At 39.6% G+C, this 19,835-nt stretch overlaps 1 protein-coding gene across 1 annotated transcript in view; it reads left to right on the top strand.

The window, feature by feature from the left end:
- The window catches only part of stxbp5l (syntaxin binding protein 5L), a 79,108-nt gene that overhangs the window by 11,791 nt on the left and 47,482 nt on the right, over window positions 1–19,835 (top strand). The window contains exons 2-5 of the mRNA XM_046053791.1: window positions 3,115–3,249; window positions 10,674–10,737; window positions 13,821–13,904; window positions 18,161–18,284. Coding sequence (XP_045909747.1) covers window positions 3,227–3,249; window positions 10,674–10,737; window positions 13,821–13,904; window positions 18,161–18,284 — 295 coding nt within the window. The 5' untranslated portion in view covers window positions 3,115–3,226. The remainder of the gene's footprint in view (window positions 1–3,114; window positions 3,250–10,673; window positions 10,738–13,820; window positions 13,905–18,160; window positions 18,285–19,835) is intronic.

The following is a 19,835-nucleotide window of genomic DNA, read 5'->3' as shown; positions in this document are numbered from 1 at the left end:
ATCATGACAATGACCCCAAACATCATAAGTGTAAAAAAAGAGCAAGGAGTCTTGTGATTGTATGGTCCCCACAGAGTCCTGATCTCCACATCATCGAGTCTTTCTGGGATTACAGGAAAAGAGAGTAGCTGTACTGAGGCTGCCAGAAGAACTGTGGGTAGTGCAAATGTGCCAAGAAGAATTGATCACATTGAAGGGTGGTCACACCAAATATTGGTTTGATTTAGATTTGTCATTCACTTTGAATTTTGTTAATTGATAAACATAATTTTATAACATGTCTACTTTTGAAAGCATTCTTACTTTACAGCATTTTTCCACACTTGCCTAAAACTCTTGCACAGTAGTGTGTGGATATATCTAATGTGTAAAACACCTTAAATGTTCTATGAATGATATTGTATGCATATGTAACCGGCTGCTCCCAAGAACGTACTACACGGTCCTGAGTCGAACTCGGGTACGGAAGGCGGACACGCTGACGAGGAAGCTAAAACCCATGAGCCCTGGTGTCACCAGTGCGTCTCTTAAGGTGTCGGGGAGTGAGATTTACTCACTGCACAGCCTTGCTGGCTTCCGTCACACATACACAGAAATCACAGAATGTTCCGTCATTAAAATTGGTTTAAAGTCATGGAAAAATGTGTATAGACTGAATAATCAGACAGAAATGCAATATAAGATCGATGTTTGTATAGTAGCTGAAAATGGACAAACAAGTATTCATGCAGAAAAGTATTAGTATTATACTAATAGTATTCAGAGGTAGAATTCAGGCAGTGTAGAATACGTTGTCTGACGGCTCTTTCGGAGGTGTGTCAAGCAGGCTGCATACTCTTTCAATGTCGTTCTTTTTTTTTTTTCAGAGTAAAAGCTCAGTTCAACTCCAAATACTGCATTACAGTAAACAAGCTTCTCACGCTTTTATTTTGTAGGAAAGTGATTATTTGAGTAACTGTTGCTGCCATGACTGAGATCTATTTCAGCACAGCTATCAAAGTATTTAGTTATTTATTTATATTTTTTGCCGCTATCAAAGCACCATAATCTGGCCGTGGACAAGATATTATTGTTGGCTGGCAGTTTTAGAGGGTCCCTAATCACAGAGAGAATTAAAGAGGTGGTATTATGCTCATTTTCAGGTTCAAAATCCTATTTAGGGGTTGTACCAGAACAGGTTTACATTTTCAAAAAACACCATATTTTTCTCATACAGCACATTGCTGCAGCTCCTCTTTTCACCCTGTGTGTTGTAGGCTCTGCTCTTGAGCTACAGAGTGAAGCATCTTACTTGTACAAAATCTTTGTTGGGAGTTGCACATGCGCAGTTCCCAGGTAAGGACTACTAGCCAATCAGAAGCAGAGAAGGGCGGGTCGTAAGAAACAAGGTAGTGTGATCCAAATCCAAAGCCGCTTCAGACTGAGACCGTAACCTAGCAGATGGTATAAGTTACTACCAGTCTACAACTACACAACATCATTGTTCCACATCTTACCATCAGGACTAAACGTTGAACTGTTGCCGGTGTTCTGTTGCCGACGATCTATGCTGCCTTGCCGAAAAATGCTACCATAGCGCAAATCGATAGACTCGACTCTGCTTGGCCCTGCTCCGTTTACCATTGCAGACAGTACCCAGAGATAGTACATAGCTTGTCGTCATAGCGACGCCACACACAGCTGCCGCGACGTAATGCTCAATGTGACACACACACCAGCTTTTCTATATCTACGGTTAAAACGTTTCAACATTACTCAGAATGTAAAGACAGATAAGCGGTATGAAAACCTTCCAGCTGTGTTTTCCTCTGCCGTTGTTGCTGCAGCGGTCTGTGAGACGGCGGGAGCAGAGGGCTCTGTGAGCGGGCGGCTGGCCGGCCTCACACGCTCCTCCCGCAGGTTGGTACAGGCTTCCCCCGCAGCCACTTGCGGAGCTCCTCAACTCCGGAAATATTCATCATATTTTTGTTCCGCCATCACTTCTCATAAAACTGTCAATATTCGAAATCTACACAGCTGATTTCTCACCTCAAAACTTCTCAGAAGTGGATTTATTGATGAAATTCCATACGAAAACTGTAAAATATAAAACTTTCTGTCTGGCGCACGCAATGATGATGCAGTGAATAGTGAATATTCTCTCTGACCAGTCAGCAGTCTGTCGTGTTTTTACGTTACATTTTAGTATCTCTCAGCTCTGCTGTCTTAGAAGAGATACCTTTTGTGCTGTGTCAGCCACCGTAGCTGTCCTACGCACTTTGAAAGGTTAAGGGACAGTGGTAGTCTGGGGAGATGGTTGCAATTCACAACCCTCACCACTTGATGCCACTAAATCTTACATACTGAAACTTTAATTTAATTAATTTTAACAGTTAAAGCTTTGAACAGAGGATTAGTGAGTAGTTTTTAAATAACTATTTAAACCAGCGTAGAGTAAGTTTACAGCCTTAATGCAAAAGTTCTCTGTGAAGCAGGAGGGGAGGAGGAGAGAATGTAGGTGATAATACCTATAGACAAGGTGCTGCATTGTGGAGGAAAACAGCTTCAGGATTTTCCAGCTGAGTGCAAAGTTGAACCTTGATTAAGTCAGGGTATGAATACAGTACTGATTGAACATATTGAAAGCATGTGTAGAATGCAGTTAATACCCTTTGTCTGTTGTCCAACAATTGTTTCATTGAATAACTACCTCCTAGCCCATGTTTGTTTGATTGATTGGTTTGTGCCCAGACAATATAATTTTTTGGATTTTTTGACATTTTCAAATAGGGATAATTATAGGTTTGTTTCTTAAAAGGAACCAGTCTGTTTTGAATAACAATGGCTGTCATTTATTTATTGAATGCATCATATTGCAAACAAATAAGTACTGTAAACATAACTAAAAACGATCCTTAATTATCTTAATCATAATAATTAGCAGCTTGAAATGCACATGGCTTTTCTGAAAGCGGAATTTGGTGATCTGAGGTGAACTGCAACAAGTTTACATCAATGTACAGGATTGAAAATTAATTTTTTGACAATACTGCGTATACACTGATGTCACAATCCTTTGTGTCTGTTCATGTTCTAACACTCACTCTCTTCCGCCCTCTGTTTCTTGTTCTTCAGGATTACATTCTGCCACCTTCCCTTTCAGAGCAAATGGCTTTATGTGGGGACAGAGCGCGGAAACACACACATCGTCAACATCGAGTCCTTCATTTTGTCTGGATACGTCATCATGTGGAACAAGGCCATAGAACTGTAAGTTGCCCAACGCTCCAAACGCTGGAGTTGACAGAAAAATGCTATCAGTGATTTAATGTGATCATGATGATGCGGGTGGTGTGAATGGGAGTGGGTCAAGTTAAATTAAGGAAGGAAACCTAGAGCCGTGAACTTGTAACTTGTTAATTGCGTTGGTGATCTTGGCAATACTACGCTATTTTGTGGTTCAAATCTCGGATGTGAACAGTTGAGAACTGTTTCATCACAGACACAGAAAGTCTGCAAATACTGCTCTACCCTGTCGTCCCGTTAGATGTTTGATTGACACATTCATGAATTAGCTAGTCAGACAAGGTTTTATTGCTGCCAGTTTTTGGAGCTCAACAACAGGTGAGTTTTTCCAAATGAATAGCATTTTCAGTGATTTATGTGTTTCTTAATATGGAGACAAGTGAAAAACATGGTCATTTTTGCAGCTGTAGCTTTGGGTGAATATGTGTTTGGTTATTATGTGCTAAAATAATCCCTTTCTCCACTTCAAATAGCCTACACACACACACACACACACACACACACACACACAGTCAAATATAGGCCTTGTATTTAAAATGATTGGGTTGTTGAATCGATTTTGTGCTCGTAAGGTGGGCCCATTTCTCATGTGTGTTCCTGTGTTATTTAGCCCCATTTAAGTAAACAAACCAACCATGTTGTTACTTGTTAGATTGAACCTTACTCAGTCATGCTGAACATCATAACTAGGTACTGTTGCTATAGGAAACGGAGCAGTATACCATCTGATATTTGCACTTTCCTCTTGAAAGTCAGGGCAAGCTATGGGCATTATTTACATTCAATTCAATTCAATTTTATTTATATAGCGCCAAATCACAACAACAGTTATCTCACAGCGCTTTTCATAAAAGAGCAGGTCTAGACCGTACTCTGTGATTTTATTTATAGAAGCCCAACAATTTTCATGTATTTGATTTTTTACATAATATGTATAAAAATTTAACTTGGTAGTGAATAAACTTTCCTATAAGTTTGAGAAAACACATTTTTAACAGCTGGTAGAAGACATTTTACGGGATCCAACTATAAATAATACAAGAGAATTGAATTGCATCAACAGCCTTTATCCTTCCATTGTGGTGATGTTCCCAGTTAGCATTCACAATGTTATATAACGCCTCACGTTTGGGCGTAATACTACTTATCAGTCAACAGAAGCCTTTATTAATTGGATGACATGCACTTTTGTGTGTTGCGAGTGTCGACTGTGTAGCTGGCATATGCTGCAGATTGACAACTTAAAGCGCCATCAAGTACACAAATGGTGCTCAGTTGCATTGTATGCCCGGGTGTTTCTCTTGGTTTCACCCACCTACGCATCGTTCTTCTGGCGTTACCCTGACAAGTCCCCTGCTGCAGTGTCAGTCACAAGTCACTCTCATACCAAGCCATCTTGTTGCCTTGTGACAGCCTACACTGTAGTGAGCAGTCATAACACTGATGTGCATGTGTTGGTGGGCGGTCTGCCAATCATTGCCAAAGTCTCAGAGGCTAAGACAGTGGTTGGGATTTTAACAGGACATTTGATTTGTTGATTCCTCACCAGAGTCAACAGAGAGGAGCCATATTATCAGAATCCCAGTCATGTGGGTTCTTGTTCCACCTCTTTATAGTTGTAAAACCTTCAGTGCTCTTTGAAACCTGTATCAAATATTTGTCAAGGATTGTGTTCACATAACCATACATACCTATCACATATCAGAAAAAGATGACATGTGCACGTTTGCAAATGTGAGGTAATGGGTAGTAGCTATGCTGTTAAATGGGTTAGAGCTAGTGTTGTAGTACTGGACACTGGTCTTGGTCTTGAGACCAGTCTTAAGACCACTTTTTGATGGTCTTGGGCTTGTTTTTCGGACTCGACCGCATTTGTACTTGGTCTTGTCTTGGTCTCGGACATTGTAGACTGGGGATTTCATCCCAAGACCAGTCAAGACCATAACTGTGGGAGTATAAATAAATTGCTTTTGCATTGTCTGATTTATTTGTTAACATCTTTGGATGTAAAACGTATTGCTTCAATTGCAACCAGTAACCCTGATTAAAAATGTGTTGTTACCATTGATGACCGTCACCCCTACCTGCCATGTTAAGCATGGAAAAGGAGTGTTAAAGATGCTTATGTTGATTTCAGCTCTTAGCGTTTGTATGTGGGTGTTTTACTTGGAATGTGGATCTTTCAGATCAATTTGAGAAGTACCTAAGATCTCATTCCACATTTTATTGTGTGTCATGAAATGTGGGGAACTGGTCTTGGTCTTGACTTCAACACAAGTTAGAGCACACAACCATCTTAACAATAGGTTTCTCTTTGCTCCATATTATATTCTGCTTGAGCTTAGACTATAATATATTCTCAATTTTCCAACCGTCAGCACTCTGTACCTTTCTCAAGTGGAGTTCATCATAAGTTGAACTAGTAGAGAGTGAATCTTTTCTCATCAACACACAGAGCGACTGGGGAGTTTCATAGTTTGGCTGGGGAGGTTTTCCTCAAAACATGAATAGGGATGAGGAGGGGCTTTCTGTTTTTCCTGCGGTAGAACATCGAGTGTACAAGGGGGAACTCATCCACTCTTTCTGTGTACAAACAGCACAGTGTGAGTCACACGGTATTTGGTGTGTGTTAACACCTGCGTGTGCATTTGTGTTATCGCAGTGTGTGCTTGTGTGACAGATGCATTCATTTAATACAAACCAAAGTATGCTCTCTTGAAAAGAATCTGTTATAGCAATTCAATTCAACTGGGGCCAGCGTTTCCAAACAGGAGGGCTTGGCTCTCATTGAAATTCAAATGGGTTTGCAACATATTTAATGCACAATTTGATCTTCAGAAGGTTCATTCCAAAATGAGATATAAAAAATGAGATGCAAGGAGAGGTGGGAAAACACAGCGGCCCAGAACACACACTGCTGCAGTTTATAGATCCCTCTGATGAACAGAATTGTGTGTTCACCTGGCATCATGTCAGCTATAATCAACATTGGCGTCTTTGGTTATTTCTTCTATTAAGAATGTAAAATAAGCAATGGGATTTCAGCATCCTCCTGGTCCAACAACTTTTTTTTGTGAAATGAATAAGCAGTCTTAAAATGCAGGGACATGCTCCAGAAATACATGGCAACAGCAGCAACCCTGTCTCCTAAAGATATCCCACTGAAATGTAAATATCTTTGGAAAGAAATGTAGCACTGCCCAGACTATGTTTTGCTGGTGTTATTATAGCAAGTGAAACATTTTTTGTTGTATCATGATAATTATCATTATACCCATGAGTCTGCAAAATGTTTATACAGCAAAACGTTCACTAACTAGCGTATTCCTTTTGTGTTCCTACAACATCCACTCATGGTCATTAAAGCATGATCAACATTAAATTTATGTTTAGGCTTTTAACCCAAACTATTATCTTTTCCCAGCCAAGTGTTGAAAAATCTATTTAAAGGTCCCATATAACACAACCAAAGACCACCAAACTATGAGAAAAAACCACCCCCCCTCTTTTACTCCTGCTCACTCTTTCAGTAGGCTAAATGTGTGTGCAAGCACGGTATTTGAATTTGCCTTCCTTCTTAAGGTTATAGAGGGATCTGTGTAGCACAGGAGACGGACCCGCCCACTGAACATGTACTGAATACTATGCTCTCAGCCCCACCATCCAACAAAACACCAAGCGGTCACTCCATCTAGCTAAAGCTGAAGGTTGTTAAGTAATTTTTCCGGTTTCTCTGCCACAACTTTCTGTGATTAACGGTTGTTTCTTGATGGACAGGTGGCTTGTTGCTAATGCTTTAGTAACAGCTAGCTGCTACTAACTGTAGCTGTTAGTACCAGCTGGCTCTGCCTGAAGCAGCAGTCCAAAGCTTCTGCTCTAATGTAAGAGGTGTAAACATCAGCACACCAAACTTCCACTCCGTGCAGAATCAGCTAACTGAGCTAGCGGCTAAGAAAAAGTAGAGCTATGTCTGTCAGCAGACAACGTAAATCGCAGAAAGTTGAGGCAGAGCAGCCAGAGTACATCAGAGGGGAAAGTAGGAAATATTTTCTCCATAAAATGTGATCCAGTTTCACCAAAGCCGGTGATAAAAGTTGTATTTGTACAATAAGTCTTATCTCCATCATTTCAGCCATGTTCTAGCTAGTTACTGACCCTTTGCCGGGCTCTGGAAACTAAAATGAAGTTTTCAGACAGAGGGTGAATAAAGGTGCTGAAGCAATGAAAAGTATATGAAAAACAATGTGTTAGATGAGCATTAAAGCATGTAATCGTTTTCTAGTCAACCCAAAATACAAGTATGAGCCTGAATATGAGCATATCATGGGACCTTCCTTGACAATTAAAGTAAAAAATTCAAGACTTACTGTAAATCTCAAGTTTTACTCTTTCAAAAACTATTGCAACAAAATGTATAGGGTTGCACCATAAGGACCCTTTTTGATAAACAAATGTGCATAAAATATATAGCTTTCACACTGCCCTTTGACTGTAAAAAATGTTGCCAGTGAACATTATCCAGGAGGCATTTGGATTTTCTTTAGAACAGATGAGGCAAAACCTTTTCGCAGTACGTGAATGTAACTTTTAGGAGACTTCCAGCAAAAGACTGACAATCCATATTGAGGGACAATTCCATATTCACCAGCCATTTAAACTCCAGGGCCTGGCCCATGTGGCAGGCTGGGTGAAAATCACCTGCTGCTGCAAGACTTAAGGATCACTTAGGGCACTGTCTCTGAGTTGAAGTCACTATATGGAGAAGTCATGAAAACTGCAGATACTTGTCTCAATATCGTGTCCTCAGGCTATAGAAAAGTTAACTCCTTAAAGTAAAGTTTGCAGTGTTTCTGGACCCCTTTTAGCATTAATCATTAATGACTACTTTATTTCAAAAGTAACCTTACCTTCAAAAGGGGCAAGTCTTCATTCATTTTTATCAATCTTTAGGGCTTTATCAGACACGATAAGCTCCGTTTCTTTTCTTATGTATATGTATACCTCTGTGTTTCTGCATATTAATTTGTAAGTGTGCATCCTGGGGACATTAAATGATCAATGAGGAGGCAGTCTGGCTCTAGAAAATCTGTTGGTAATTTGTTTCCATAGCACCTCAGAGAGAGAAAAGAGTAATAGAAAAGGTTATATGAGGTCAAATAGCTGAGTTTCCCTACCAGTCAGTCAGAACTGAAGAAGTCCCTTGGATGAGGGACGAAACGTCTTCTAGTATCTTCAACCAAGTCCAGTTGCCCTTGACTTTAACCTTCTTTGGATAGCTATGACCTGGATGACCGAGAATCTTCAGAGACATCTAGCCAAATGTTAAAAACAAGCTAAATAGAAAGCTGATTATCTGTTGCATAGACTGGTCTGTAGTCTTAAAATTTGGCACATTGTTAAAAACTCAGCTGCTTACTGAGACAAACCAGCCGCTCCTCCTTCTACCAGGTAACGTTACCTGCAGGCACTGAATAACAGCAGAGAGGAGGAGGAAGAAGAGGAGGAAGAGGTAAACGTTAATGTTGCTGCTCTAGAAACAACATTTAGCTGTATTTAAAATATTAAATTCTAATCCTATAATTCATTTAAAAACACCCAGGCAGTTAATATGCACACTTCAATACATGTATATTTGTCATTTCAATGTATAACCATGTCATTGCACATTGAATATTTTCCTCATACCGTGTAGGCCTACCTCATGCCCGTTGGGGCTGGTCTAACCAATAATCATCACCGAATAATAGTAAAGTATCGATTGTGGTATTGATAAAGAATCGGAACATTAAGCAATCTCAATAAGGGGATCAATATCAATAAAAATTAACGATCCCTATCCCTAGTAACATCATTGCTTCACAAGTACAGGGACACTAGTATATTTAATGAAAGCTGGTTCCCTTTATTTTTTCTGAAATGTTTCTAAACATAGCACCCGTCTGGAAAAGCATCTAAAGTTAAAAGAAAGATTCTTATGAAAGCACCATTAAAATGATATAAATCATGTTGTTAATTCAGCAGAATATATAATTGTCAGAATATATTGCTGTACCCGACATTGGCAAACACTATTCATCAGTGTATTCATTTTTTTCTTTAAACATTCTGATTAGCTTTGTGTGCATTTCAAAGACTGGCCTTGTCAGCTGAAAGTCAGACTTTATAAGGAAGTCACTAAGTCATTCAGAAGCTCTCTTCAGTTCATATATTTGAACAATGTGAAGACTTTCTTCAACCAAAAGAAATGGCCTTCTACTTACAATAGCAAGCCTTCGATCTTAGTCACAGCCTTCTGGATCCAAACATTCAATAACTGCTGTGAACTTTTCCTCTAAAACAACTCAATAACTTGTTTTCATACTAATAAACTCGAAAAGAACCCGGTGTCATCTCTGACACAGTATGTGTGTATGTGGGTGTGGGGGGTTGTTGATGTACAAGAAAATGTCTGGGGTAAAAGTGCATGTTGTATCAGAATGTGTATTTCAGTTTAGTACATTATTTGTTCTGGATGGCTGGCATAGCAAGATTAGCTCTTGGCATTCACCCATTGTGGCACTTCAGTGATTGGACAGGTGTATTGTGGATTGGCTTATTACTACTTTAACTGCCGAAAAGAAATGTATCAAGAGCTTGCTGTGGTCTTATGTTTTCATCGCCTTCCAACAGCCTTCTGAACGTGTCAGTCATACGTTACCCCAACTTCCCCGATCAGCTCATATTTCAGTCACTGTGCTAAACTATTATGATTGTGGCAGCTACACTAAAATTCACTGGTGACCAACCAAGTTACTAGTTACTTACCTTCTCCTTAAAAAATTCATAATAGTACTTTACTTATTACTGGATATTAAAAGTAACTAGTTATGTTACTTGTTACGTTACTATATTACTTTCACTGCACATGCATTTATAAGAGCAGTAGCCTCTTCACCTAACGCAGCGTTACTTGGATTAGTAACTGTAATAGTATTACTGTTTTGGAAATACCAATTCCTTACACAACTAGTTACTGGGAAAAGTAAACATTACAGTAACGTGTTACTGCCCAACACTGGTGACCAAGTGGTCCATGTTGTGCTGCAATGACAATACAATTAATTTTACAGTTGCAAATTTTGGTTGGGAGAATATTTCCTAAACCATGATGTTCCCTCCCCTTCTGCATTTGTGTCATTTGTAATAATAACCCCAATATTGACAGATGATGTGGCTCTTTTCGACTTCTGGGTTGATTTTCTTGGTGAAAAATAAAATCCAGTAAGTGTAGAACAGGGTGTGGATTCTTTCTGAACAAGTTGTAAGGGTTGTCGTAAGGTTCGTATTAATCCACTGCATGACTGCTGCTGTCTTTTTCCCCTCTCTCTAATCTTTGCCTTTTGTTACAGAGCAACTAAAACTCACCCAGGACCTGTGGTTCATTTGAGTGACAGCCCAAAGGATGAAGGCAAGGTGGGTAGGCAGATAAACAAAACACCAGCAACAACGCCTGGTTCTCCTCAAGCTCTAACATTACCACAATCTAGAGAGGTGCTCTTATTTTTCTCTGCCTCTAGTTAAATCTCTGCCTTTTTTGTCATGTATCTGTCCTCCAACCTCACCTCTCTGCCTGTCCTGTATCTTCACTCTTTCTTTCTATCTGTCTGCTTTCTGTCTTTCATTCCTTCTATCTAATTGGGCACCTCTCGCTCGCTCAGCCTTTCTTTCTTTTTGGCTTACACAATGAAAACCATTCAGTACACCTCTCCTATTGTTGCTCTAGTGTGCCTTTTCTCTGTTCCTCGGCTTCGCACATATAAACACACACGAAAAGAGGTATGAGGGACCTGCAGGTAAATATCCTTGGAGGAGGCTTTTCAGGGTCATGATGAAGTCAAATTGGTAGGAAAAGTGTCAGCTTGAGGTTGCTTTAAAAGAGAGGTCATTGAGAAGCAAATTGATTTTCCTGATGGATTTTGCTGCCTCTGTGTGAAACCAGACTTGACAAGCTGTGAAGACATAAAAACGAGTTATGAAATATACGGCTGCTGTCACATACTGCAAGAAAAGACACAGAGCTGCATGTAGCATTTAAAAGAAGTAAGAACTTCACCTTAAGGTTGAAGTTTTTATTTCTCAAAGCCTCACGATTCTGTGCTTAAGTTTCACTCCATTATTGTGATAAGTAAATTGCCTAACAGTGCCAGCTTCCTCATTAGGACAAAAAAGTCAGTCTGACAGCATGAAATAGACACACATTCATGCTAAGAAAAATAAATTCTATGCTCAACTTCACTTCAAGCATCAGTGATCACTCACACAGGTTACGATAAATGGCCGAGGTAAACATCAATTTCAATTTAAAGAAAGCTCTGACACTGATCAGTGGCTTCCAAGGACACACTTTACAGAGTCCCTGGAGCATTAAAGGGTCCACTTACCCAAATTGCAAAGAACAAAGAAATTGGCCAGTTAGCTTACTTTAGTGAGCATAATAGCTCTATTAATAGCTCTATTAAATTTAGGTGAATCTTTTCCAGGGTGCTGGTACTGTGAATGTTAGTAATTTTATGTCCAGGAGTCTGCAAATGGTTCACCTATCGCAAAACTTAAATTAATGGCCCAGGTTTTTATTTGCTTCCATCACTGAACTCACCCTGCTTATATCTGGGACATGCTTCAAGATGGGACGGGCCTTCTGCACAAAACTCTTACTCAGCAAAGATGGGATATAGGCTACTATCAAAATTTATTTATTTATTATTTCAACCAGTATGAATGTTAATTTAATTTCATTAGGGTAACATATCAATTATGAATCATTCATTTGATCTAACTCCAAGTGATAGCCCATCTAGGCCAACCTCAAGAACAGAGAGAGAGATGGACTGACCATACCTGTAAATACTTTAGTGCTCTTTGCTTCCATACAATGAATTGAACAATTACATTGTAGAGAATCTAACTGATTTATTTAGTAATATGTAGCATGTCCATATTGACAAAAGTTTAAACATTTATATTTGTATGTGCAATCTAAGCAGCTTAGAACTTGCTCAGGTGGCCCGGTGGGCTTTCGGAGGTTTAATACTTCCAGAAAACGTCTATAAAAACCAGACCAAGCTTCTAATTGAGACCTGCATTTATTTGTCAAAACGTGTAGCCTCACCAGGCCAATAAAAGGGACAGGTATCTACGTAATTGGGACTAGGCTTATATAAAGTTTCATGGTAAATTGAATGTAGCCATTATTAATGTTAGTATTAATTATGTTAATGTTTTTCCTGTCATGACAGTAACTCTGCCAGTGCAGTGAGAAAATGAGCTTGTTTCTAATGCAAGTTTCACTGGAGAGGGCATCTCATTCTCTGTCTTACCTGTTTGGTTGCATCTGTGACTTTTGGTGTTCATAGTCTAAAGATTAAGAGTTGCAAAATGTATGAGAGGCAGGTTTTTTTCCAACCCCACATGCCCTCTACTTCCCGTCTTAAGATTTGAGATCACAAAGTCTTTCGTCTCAGCAGGAGGGCTGTTTCCTCCACTGTGTCTTAAATGCTGTGCTCCTCCAACATCACTCCCTATCTCCTCTGATCTGTGATCAGATTGTGTCAACGTTGCTCTCCCCTTTCATCCTGTGTGTCCATCTGTGTGTGTGTGTGTGTGATCGTCTTGTGGTGTGTTAGTTTTTATTGTAAGTGCACACGAGAGCTGTGTGTTTATGGGTGCCTGTTGTTTTCATTTACACTGTATTATATGTATTACATATGCGTATCCATATCACTAATGTGTGTTTCTGCATACTCTATGTACTTGTGTGCAAGTTGCTGGATAAATCAATAAGTCTATATGTGTGAAGAGTAAATGAAAACAGCAAATGTTAGCTAGTATCTGAGACCAATATTGTGAATGTAAGATGTTGTTCTTATTGGGTGACAGTTTGTTAGGGTGGGGTTCACCACCACTGTAACACCACTGCTTCCCTTTAAGAGTAAAGGTTCTTGTTTGCTAGATCACGATGAAAAGCAAATAGTACTCTAAAATTTCCAGAACTCTGCCTGGCACCCACTTCTAAATATAGATGAAGTCAAATCTGAAACCTAGAAGGTGGATTGGCAATCAGTTAAGTGCTCACAAAGACAAGTAATGTCAGTCATCATTCATTGCTCCACTTTGTGCATAACTTTAGCTTGGCAAGAGTAGACATGATGGTGTCAATATAGCAGGAAGTAGTTTTAAGAACTGACGTCCTTGTCAAGCCCACCTTCTACATGTTCTACAAATCACAGGCAGAAAGCAGGTGGTGAAGTCAATTAAAGTCTATGTGCTCAGTAGTACATTCACAATAGAAGCCTTCTCTCCCAATACCCACTAATATTAAAGAAACCACAAGCGGATTAGTTTTAAAACTTTAACTAAGACTGTGTCTGAATAAAAATACTAAAGGCTTAAAGAAGAAGAGCAAAGAGTGCATTTATGTAAATTACAATGTTGGTGTAGGCTGTGCTCACCATCTCATCTCTTCCTTGTTTTCCATTGCTTGTTACTCCCCTCTACAGCTGCTTATAGGGTTTGAGAGCGGGACGATTGTACAGTGGGATCTCCGGGTCAAGAAGGCTGACTTCAGAATCTACTACGATGAGGTGAGCTGCACTATGCACTCCTGCTTCAAGAAACTTAACAACTGAAGTGAATATGCTGTCAGGTGAAACAGTTTTGTTTCTTGTCCACATCAGGGGACGTTTTCACAGGGTTTCAGTTTTTCATGGGTCATAATCTGTGGGAATCCGGCAAGAAGCAAGATATACACCAATCAGCTATAACATTATGACCACCTGCCTAATATTGTGTGGATCCCCTTTTGTCGCAAAAAAGCCCTGACCCATCGAGACATGGACTCCATTAGATCTCTGATGGTGTTCTGTGGTATCTGGCACCAAGATGTTAGCATATGTTGCAAGGTGGGCTTTGTTTGTCCAGCACATCCCACAGATCCTCGGTTGTGGAATTTGGAGGCCAAGTCAACACCTTGAACTCGCTGTTGTGTTCCTCAAACCATTCTTGAAACATTTCTGCTTTGTGGCAGGGCGCATGCTGAAAGAGGCCACTCCCATTAGGTAATACAATTTCCAATAAAAAAGGGTGTATATGGTGGTTAGGTAGATAGGTGGCAGAACCCAAGGTTTCCCAGCAGAACATTTCCCAAAGCATCACACTGCCTCAGCCGGCTTGCCTTCTTCCCATAGTGCATCTTGGTGCCATGTGTTCACCAGGTAAGGGACACACAGGTACCCAGCCAGCCACGTGATGTAAAAGACAATGTGATTCATCAGACCAGGCCACCTTCTTTCATTTCATTTATCTGAGAATATTCTTAAATAAGGAAATCTATTCAGTGATTGGTCCTTGGCTACATCGTCATCCAACATCCTGTCTGCAACACAGCAAAGTGTCGTAAATCAGCACTAAGACTGACACTTAAGATTTAGTCCTACACTTCACTCAAATTAGGACTATGATGCTTGATAACTAACTTTTAAGCTCAGTTTAGAGCCAAGAATGTTTTTACTCTTAAGTCAGTTCTTTGCAGTGTTCTTATGAGTAATTCTGAGAAGCTTGATAAATACGGGTCCTGGTCTCACTGCAAACGAACACACTGGCTTGCTCTGCCTCTCTCTGTCCCTCTCTCTTTCTTTGCTCCCCTGACTTTCTCCATCAGCAGGATGTCTTATAAACGCTCCCAAAAGACACAGAACTTGTCTTTTTTCCGGAGTTTTCACTCCACGGTCTGTTATCACGGCAGCAGGTGCTCCGCGTGTCGGCTTGTTAATGATGTAGCAAACAACCGAAACCAACATCTGCACTCTGTGTTTTCACTGTTGCTTTACCTGGTCCATAATTGTAAAACATCCACCATGACCACGTCCAAGTTCTTTACCGAGTGAATTCTATCAGTGAAATGCCTTTATAAGACGACTGCTACCCCCCCCCCCCCCCCCCCCCCCCCCCCCCCCCCCGGATTAACACACACACACACACACACACACACACACCCAATATCACGTCCATCACGGTGTTTTATTGTAGACATTGCTCAACCCTAGTACTGACCACTGCAGACCATGAACACCCCACAAGAGCTGCAGTTTTGGAGATGCTCTGACCCAATCGTCCAGCCCTTGTCAAAGTTGCTCAGATCCTTACACTTGCTTCTAACACATCAACTTTGAGGATAAAATGTTCACTTGCTTTCTAATATATCCCACCCATTGAGAGCTGCCATTGTAATGTGAAAAACAGTGTTATTCACTTCACCTGTCAGTGGTCATAATGTTATGGCTGACATATATATAAGAATGTAGTGAAATTGTGGTGAGTAGTGGAGAACAGGAAATTACAACAAAAATTAGTCATGTTCGCACAGAGTGGGGTGCATGATTGAAGTAAGTAAAAATTTGCTGTGGAAGTACTATGGAAATATATAAAGGGTTGTTTCATTTCTTTCTTTTTCCATTTCTAGGAAACTATGACTGAGATTTTTTAACACTTTAACACAGCTATTACAGTAAATATCCTATGCACATATTGGGGATTTAACAGCCTCCGTCTGATCTTCCTCCCATCACTAATCCTATTAAGAAATTATCCTTTTTGTTTGCCAATATTTTCAATCTCAACAAAATATGGCAATTTTTATCTTTGAGCAGCAACTGAACTTTTCTTACTTTCAACAAGCCGTCTTTGTCATCCAGTGCTGCATTCGCATGTCTGTGTGCCTGCCAACCAATTACGGCTTTTTGAACAAGAAGCAGTAATTGGAGGACCCAGGCATGCTTATACCAGTCCAAGCTGCCTTTGACAGCTCGCACTGCGCTGTCAGCATCTCCAACAGGTGAGGACTACAGCGTCTGTTGCCATTTCACCCAGTTAGTGGTGGAAAATAACATAAGAGAGTGTTCTTGGTGTCAAAGATGCGATGAAGGTCAGCGATGCATTACCTGCTCTCCCCATTATCCGCTATACAAGTTGTCTTATTTAGAGTGCACAGTGTAAAAAAAAAAAACACCACCACTAAAACTAGAATAACCATATTTTAGGTAATATCCTCAGACTGGTCAAATATACTATATAGATACAGTTTATCTCTGGATATTTTATTCAAGGTCAGTTTGAGAATTTCCATTGCATGCACACGCACACACACACACAAACACACACATGCATCAATGCTTTAATCTGTTTGTTTTTTTTTAAACCCGTGTGGCCTCAAACCTAATTTACCCTGTAGACATTCCCACCTCGTGGCACTGATCCTTTGCATCCGCTGCTGTCTCTCATCTTCCGTGCCAGCTCCTGTGAAGTGTCACATCCTGCTCACGTTCATTAATGTGGTTTCATGCGAATCACCTCCAGCATAGCTTAATTTCTAATTTGCATCCGTTATGTTATACACCTTTCATTTTCTTCAAAAGCACTACATCAAATTCACACATATACAGTATGTAAGCTAGGAATGGCATGAGCTTAGTTATGGATGCTTCAGGCAACCTATGACTTTCTATAGACATACGTGTTCCGTCTATGCAAAAAACAGCTTCTGTTGCTAATTAGAACAAGTTCCAAATGAAATCTCGGGTGACTTTAACTTGTGGGGAAAAAAGAGGTGGAAATAACTCTTTGAAAAAAATGCGACGTTGGCTGCATCCTATTTGCCAAATACTGCAAACTGGCTCACACTGGATTAGGATCAGGAAAGGTTAATTTAGAGCAATTGTAAGGCCAAATATCTAATGTAAGGTAATAGTTTTGACATTAGAGGTAATATGCAAGTTGACTGTGATTGCTAAAAAAGTGTATGCCCTCATAGCATTCCCTGGTTTGATAACCTCTGTACCTTTTGACATGAATAGACGTGATTGATATTTTCAAGAAGTAAACACTACTCTTATATCTACAAAGTATGTTAAAGATATGAATTATTTCTAGCAAGGGTAAGAATTATGCTAATATGGTGTTTAAGATAACTTTGGCCAAATTGACAGTTGGAGCAAGTTTGTTGATTTTCTTCAAATTTTTCAGTTAAAGTTAAAAGATCTCCGTCATATGGATTAATTAAACAGAGTACTTATATGGTTGACAAGGTTCATACAGCTGAACTACAGTCACAAAGTCTGGCAGAAATACAAGTCGAGAGGCAATAAAACAAAACTGAAGTGACAGAAAAAGGGGGTCATCAGGTAGGCGTGTTAAAATGGGCATGTAAGTAGACACCGGGCTGGTGTGACAGATCATGTCATGGGTCGATTGAGCAATAAAAGTTTTTTTTTTTCAAGTTAACGAAAGGAAGGCGAGCTCGTGCTCTAAGCTTCATTACTGCTTTGTCATTTTTTATTTGGCTTGGAAATTACCTTTTTCATAGCTGAGGTGTCTAAGCTTGCACATCACTGAGCAGTACAGGACTGAAAGCCAGTTTTCAAAGCTAGAAAGCTACCATAAAGCCATAAATATAAATTAGCAATTCTATCAAAACTCCATAGATATGTTGTAATTTTGTATTACATGCAGTAGAACCTTCCACATAGCACAGTGTAGATTACGTAGTATTTATTTATAGGAGTGTACTTGATAGAGCCTGAGAGGTTGTGGAGCAGATGTGGCTTGTGCAGCTTTATAATTGTCAGATTTTTTTTGTTACTGTAAATGTTTAAAGCATCAATTAGAGACCACTGTTGAAATAAAAAGTAATTTTGTTCTTTGCTAATACATTTTAGAATGATTCTTTTTTTTACCTTTCTCTCCTAAATGAAATAAAGAAAGATTCTGAAGCATTTTAAAGTAATCTTAAACATAAAATATGGCATGTTTGTATAAATCCATTCTCTCTGTCTCATTGGTACAGGCCATCCATTCAGTCAGCTGGCATCATGAAGGGAAGCAATTCATGTGCAGTCACTCAGATGGCAGCCTGACGCTGTGGAACCTCAGAAACACCACCAAGCCATTCCAAGTCACCTTCCCTCACGGTGAGACGCAGTGCACTTTTCTTTTTCTTTTTATTAAAGCGGGGTCCTTGGGCTGTTACCTAACACAACAGACAGAAATAGAAGATACTATAATTGAAGTTAAAGCTTTGATTTAATGTGTCTATTGAAGAATGAATTTCTGGTCAGTGGGTTGAGTTTCAAACTGTTAGAGGACATATAGGCAGTGAAGAATTCCATCTTCATGTTTATATGAGTGGTCAGTAGTAGAAGTGAAAATATCTTATGTAAGAAAATACAAATTAATTTGACCTTAAACTTACAGGAAAGGCATATTCTGCAAATTAAAACATCCCAGAGCAGTGTGACCAAAATATTTGGGTTATGTCATTTTTTGACAACGTTATATGTGCCACGTGTAACGGAAAAGTCAAGTTAATCATCAGGGGGATGGTTCATCAGCTGACAGGTGGTTCTAATGTTCCGATCATAGAAACAACATACTGTCATTGAATTTCTGGCGCCACTTCTGGTTATCAATAGTGTGAAAAAGAGTGGGGGGGTTTTTTTTGCCACAAATTCTGTATTATTCAGACCAACCTCATTGCCAGGTGCCTGTGCACTTTGAATGCATGACAAAGCAAATCTGAAAATGACAGCCATTGCAATATGTGACGTTTGTCATCTCCAGTTTAGAATATTTGGCTGTCAGGTGAGAATATTTCAACACCGGTTTGGTTGAATAACTTCTACTCAACATATAATTCTATGTACTTTTCCTCTGACTTGTCCTCCTTCTGTTTCCCTCCTAATCTGTTGTGGTTTGTGTTCTGGCAGGGCATCCTGACCTTGTCAGATCTCTGGTGATGAATAGTTCCTTACTGTGAGCTGTTATCTCTGGCAAAATCACAAACCAAGAAGGACGTGGGCGATAAATGTTAGGGACTGGGAAACAGACCTTATGACATGGTTAAATACAACAGATTGTTTATGTGCTACATATTTGTCAGTCATTTGGTATAACATGGAATCAAAGGACCATAAGTCATAGCAATCATCCCACCTCACGCCACCTTTTGAATGAAGTTTTCTAATTATGAGTTTATTTTCCTCATGGCAATAAATCAGCAGCACTATTATTTTGAATTGATTCAATGAATTAGCATACAAAGATATTTCCTCATAAAGTGCTGTTTTTATTTTCCAGCATTTTGAAGAAACAGGCAAATACAAGCAAAAGATTTATATACCCTGTGGTTGCAGGAGAAAGCATCCTAAAAGACACACACAGCTAAGTCAAAGTGAATAAGTGTGTCTATACTTCATGGAAATAAAAAGAGCTTCACCAGAAAGTAATCCAAATTGGTTGATTATCTGGAATGGCAACAATGTTGTTACTACAGGTGCATTTGTGGTGCAGGAACTACACATTTTATGGTATTGGAACACATCAATCAATGTTTTAGTTTATTTGTGTCTCTGACAGACAAATAAAAGTTTAAATTTATGCTTGCACTAATGAATGTGGACAGCTGTATAACTTGAAAGGAAAGAGAAGGAGGGCGATGGCTGTACGTTGAAAGGATACGTAAG

The sequence above is a fragment of the Micropterus dolomieu genome, linkage group LG07 (assembly GCF_021292245.1).
Source record: "Micropterus dolomieu isolate WLL.071019.BEF.003 ecotype Adirondacks linkage group LG07, ASM2129224v1, whole genome shotgun sequence".
Lineage (NCBI taxonomy): Eukaryota > Metazoa > Chordata > Actinopteri > Centrarchiformes > Centrarchidae > Micropterus > Micropterus dolomieu.
The sequence above is the reverse complement of the archived record's forward strand: the minus strand, read 5'-3'. Positions and strand labels throughout refer to the sequence as shown.